Here is a 4,957-nt window from a genome sequence, read left to right as displayed (position 1 = left end):
AGCTCATCGGCAGAGGATGCTGAAATCTGCAACTGCACCTTCACGACAGTAACTGCTCGGCTTAAAACTGAGAAATTCAGCATCGTCCAGATGTATACAAATATTGGAATATTTGACTGAACTTGATTTTCTTTCAACTTCTGCTTTATGAAGACTTTCAGAGCACTGCATACAAAATTCAGCCAGTTCGACCAACTCAGGAAAAGGCGCCCAAGAAATTTATGTATTAAAAAGACAGAGTTTCTCATCTCCAACAGAAATGAGAATGATTTAACACTGTGTAAAACCTTGGCATGTGGGAACGATTGTTTGAATTCAAGCCACAGACTGAGACCCCTCATGACTGTTGTGTTTGGATAGCTCAGCAAGCAGATAATGCCAAACCATATCCAGAAGGACACACAGCGGGGATGCTGGAGATGCCCGAGAAAGACTGTTTCTTTAACTCATCCCAACATATAATCCTATAATGTGTTTTAAAATGCATAGACACAAATCCTGTGCATGAAATTGTTATGGTTACAGAGGAAAAAATAAATATTTGTGCACACAGGCATAACATGAAGTCCTTCTACAGTGAAAACAATGTCCTCTGGAAAGATCTCTGAAAGTCAGATGGCGCCGTGAGCAGATGGAGCTGGATGGGGTGTGGAGCAGCCTTTAAATACACCTCATGTCATCTACATTGTTGGTGAGCCTCCTTTAATGATACAAAGTGTGGGCCTCTGGGAGGGGATGTGAACAGACACACGACCCAAGAACACTCTCTTATTTGTTTATTTTCTACATGTGATGTCATAAGCAAGGGTTTTGCCTGTGTTCTAGTTTATCTCCAATAAATAAATAACTATGTACAAATGTGCTGAGTTTACAAACTAGTAGAAGAAAACCTTTGCATCACAAAAGATACATTATATCATACATTTTTTTCCACACACTGAAGCGTGATTTCGTTCCTAGCTTAGTTGAACCGAAGAACTTCTCTCCCCTGTGGAGCAATGTCTAAAGGTGTGTACCTAGTCTTTCTACCAGAAAGCAAAGCCATAATATGAAAATTCCTCAGTTTCTTGAGAATAAAGGGCCTGATTTGGCCTGCTACTTATTACTGATCCATATTTAAAATATTCCAGAATGTTGGAAGCAATCTGGAACAGTTCTCCTCAAACTATACTGGGCAGACAACCCCCTGCAGCTCTTGTTAAAATACAGATTCTCCTGCGGTAGGTGGGTGGGGCCGGAGTTTCTGCATTCCCAGCCAGCCTCCGCTTCTTGTCTAGGGACCACGTTCCTAGTGGACAGCGTTAGAAGGCCTCTCTGACGTGGGAGGAATTCTCAAGGGCCTGATCAAGGTGGGGCCCTCACTGAGCATTCTTCAGGTTCCATCCTTAGGCTCCCCAATACCAAAGAACCAGTAGAGCTGGCCTACAAATTACAAGAACAATGAGAGGAGCCAAAATGGTAATTGGCCTGGATCACACAGCTCAAAACTGTCTTCAGCTGTCTCCTGGGAGGGGCTTCTTTCTTCCCTCAGTCGAGAGCAATCATGTGAACGTTTTCAACATTGTCAAAAATAACTCATCATCATCATCATCATCATGGAAAAAGAAACTGTATAAGAAGCTTAACAACAGTTATTACTTTTCAGTCCAAAGCAAAACAACAACAACAATAAAACCCAGGCTCACTGTTTAGAAAATAAAAAACTCCTTGGGGTTGAATTCCTATAACAGCCCAGCAACGTTAGTTTAACAAATGCCTCTCCCATCTTAACCTTGGTAAAATGATATTGCTCTGGAAGCCTGAAATTTCAAGACAAATTAGCAACTCTGGTGCAAGAGCACACCCCAGCCAGTCTTGTGTGTAGAGTTCTTGTTTCTGGCTCACACAGGGGCTCTGCCTAGGCAGGCAGGTCAGAGCAGAGGGGTCTGACGCAGGGCAGGTGACTCGGGGGGGGGTTGGCTGAGTTCCTGAGAGGGGAAAACTCGGAGGAATGAGGGGACATACAGGGCTCGGCTTAATAAATGCAAGAGGGCTGGGGGGAAACTTCACCAAGATGGTTCCACTGCCACATGACAAGTAGGAGTATATAAATACAGAGAGAAGGAAGATCAAAGGGAAGGGAGGGGGGAGAGATACCTACAGGAAGGGAAAAAAGCAAAAGAAAAAGATCCTAAATACTTAAAAAATAAATATGTTGGTCATTACCAATGACTTCATTACACTCACTAGTCTGGGGGCTCACAGTCTGCCCCAAAGGCTGCCTACCGTAAGGCTCGCCCTCCATGGTGGGGGCATGGGACACTCTGCAGTCTGTGTCTTCATCATCAAACTGCCAGCTTGCCCAGTTGTGCGACGATGGCACGGAAATGGCTGGGGCGTGGAGTCCTTCCAATGCCCACTCCCCAGCCTCGTGTGGAATCAGAGAAGAAGGTGAGGAGGGTCTTCTCCGGTTCTGATGCCAGCTAAGGTGCTTTGGGGTGGCCAGGGAGTAAGGCTGGGGGAGGGGGGAGGACACGGGAGGGAGGCAAAGGCCAAACCCACACCTGGGTCAGGGAGGGGGGCCCCTCAGAGTTTCTGAGGCATCCTCTCCGTCCCCACGTGCTGCAGCACCACCTCCTTGGTTGGGGCCCCATACTTGTACTCTAGCTCTGTCGACATGGCACCTTGCTTCTTGCGCAGGTGGCAGAGGAGCGCCAAAAGCGCCACCACCAGAGACAGACTTGCGATGGAGATGCCAATGAGCACGCCCGAATGCAGGGGCGCTACCGGCGAGGGGCTCGCCGTGGTGCCGGGAGTCCGGCTGACCGGGGGCTCCCCAGATCCGCTGTCTTCGTCGTCTCCTTTGCTCTCCTTGCGGTCACAGTCAGTGGCAACCTGGCCGGCGAGGGCCGAGTCTGGCCCACAGATGCACTCGTAGCTGCCAAAGAGGTTGCGGCACTCGCCCGGGCAGTAGCCACTGTCGCACTCGTTGATGTCTGTGCATATGACGCCGTCGTCCAGGATGTAGCCTTCCGGGCACTGGCAGTTAGATGGGTTATTGGGGTCGCAGTCGGCTGGGCATGCAGTCTGGTTGCAGAACATCTGGCACCGGTCCGGGTCTTGGGGGATGGGCGCGAAGCCCTCGGCGCAGATGCAGCGGTAGTCATTCTGACCCACAGGCTGGCACTGGTACTCGCAGTTAGTCCCGAAGCATGGGTCCACGGGCTGCACGCACTCGCCGTCCACCAGGTCGTACCCAGGGTAGCAGTGGCACTTGAAGCCGCCCTGGGTGTTGACACAGCGCTGCGGGCACGGACTGGGCACCAGCTTACAATCGTCCACGTCCTCGCAACGGTGCTGGTCGGCAGCCAGCTGGTAGCCCGTCTCGCACATGCACGAGTAGCCGCCGGGCACGTCCGGGTTGCGGACGCAGAAATGGTCGCAGAGTTGGTCGCAGGAGTGCTCCCCAGGCGCGGCGCAGGAGCGCCCGTCGGCCTGCAGGGCGGCGTCGGCGGGGCAGAGGCAGCGCGACGTCCCGGCGCTCCGGTTGCACGCGCGCTCGCAGCCGCCGCTCTCCACGCTGCAGTCCCAGGCGCCCGGCGCCTCCCGGCTCCAGCGCGCCTCGGCCTCTCCGGGAGGCGCCGTGCACTCCAGCTCCACTCCGAAGGGCGCGACAGCGGCGGAGCTACCCGCAGGCAACGCCTGGAAGTCCGCGCCGCGGGCCCCGAACGGGGTGCTGTAGGTGATCGAGACACTGGCGGCCGCCGCGGACTCCACGGCCAGGGGCCTGCAGGAGGCTGCGAAGTGGAACTCGCAGAGGAAGCCGTCGGCCTCCGCGGCGCACTGCTGCTCCTCCCAGGCCGGCTCGCCCGGTGCAGCGGCCCCGGCCGCCGAGACTGCGACGCAAAGCGGACCGCAGAGAAGCGCCGGGTCGCGGTGGAGCCGCGCCCACCTGCTGTAGCTGGTGCGGTTATCGCCCGTAACCCACTGGAAACCGCGCAAGGGCCCAGAGTGCCCTGGGTCGCCGCAGCCGGGCGGGAGCTGCAGGCCGATCCAGAGGCGCTGGCTGTCGCCGCCGTCGCCACTCAGTAGCAAGGAGATGACCTCAGCTGCCACCGAGGAGCGCACGGTCATCAGGTGGCCTTGCAGGCTCTCGCAGGCCTGACTGGCAGCGAGGAAGGTCGCGGGGCCCCGGAAGAGCGCGAAGCAGTCGTGCTCGATGCACTGGCTGCCATGGGGCTGCGGCTCTGTGGGCGCCGGGAGCCCCAGGCCAGCGGGGGCCAGCATGCCGAGGAGGAGGACCCGGAGCATGCTGTCCAGACGCGCCGCGTGCAGGCCCCGGGGAGAGCGCAGGCGCCGCGACGAGAGGCGCAGGGCTCCGCTGGCGATAGCTGCTCCTGTCTGTCCCAGCCCAGACGCGTCTGGCAACGGCGCGCAACCCAGGCAAGGCAGCCTCTGACATGCCGGCGGGCCGGGGCCCGAGTTTATAAGTGCGCGGCCCTCCCTCCCTGGACGTTCGGGAAAAGGAAGGAAGTGCCTGGTGGGAAGGGCTGATGCTGCATTCTCGGATTACTGGGTTCTGCGGACGCCTTGCGCCCGCCCTCGCGCCAGGGATCACCTCGGGGGGGGATGAGTAAACCCAGCCCGGGCGCTGGTATGTCCCCGGGCGGGGCCACTAAGCGCAAGCGCGGCAGAGGGACAGCACCTCTGTCCGCTAGGCGACAGTCCTCGGTCCCGCCACTCGGGCCCCCACGCGCCCAGCCCTAAAAGAGGCATAATCCGCAGTCTCTCCTAATCTCCCCGTCCTCTTTCTTGTTCTTCAAAAATGTGTTGTTACCACCGATTTCAAGGAAAGCCTAGATTGCAGAACACTAGGAAGAAAAGACCAGAGCGCGGAGGGCTTTGAAGAGGGACGGAGGAGGTAGTGCCCAAGACCTGCAGGGCTCTGGGAGGAGGTGGCCCGCCAGGAAGAGGATTT

General features: G+C 56.2%; 1 protein-coding gene across 1 annotated transcript; it reads right to left on the bottom strand.

Moving 5' to 3' along the window:
- Positions 1-761: 761 nt before the first annotated feature.
- Positions 762-4,473, bottom strand: THBD (thrombomodulin). Its single transcript, XM_046679903.1, has one exon. The coding sequence runs from the start codon at positions 4,288-4,290 to the stop codon at positions 2,566-2,568; it is 1,725 nt and encodes a 574-aa protein (XP_046535859.1). The 5' UTR covers positions 4,291-4,473; the 3' UTR covers positions 762-2,565.
- Positions 4,474-4,957: the final 484 nt, after the last annotated feature.

The sequence above is a fragment of the Equus quagga genome, chromosome 12 (genome assembly GCF_021613505.1).
Source record: "Equus quagga isolate Etosha38 chromosome 12, UCLA_HA_Equagga_1.0, whole genome shotgun sequence".
NCBI lineage: Eukaryota > Metazoa > Chordata > Mammalia > Perissodactyla > Equidae > Equus > Equus quagga.
This window is presented reverse-complemented; position numbering and strand designations above follow the sequence as displayed.

Bases quoted from the DNA above. Each gene is read 5' to 3' on its own strand.
- THBD (XM_046679903.1), bottom strand. From the start codon at position 4,290: ATGCTCCGGGTCCTCCTCCTCGGCATGCTGGCCCCCGCTGGCCTGGGG.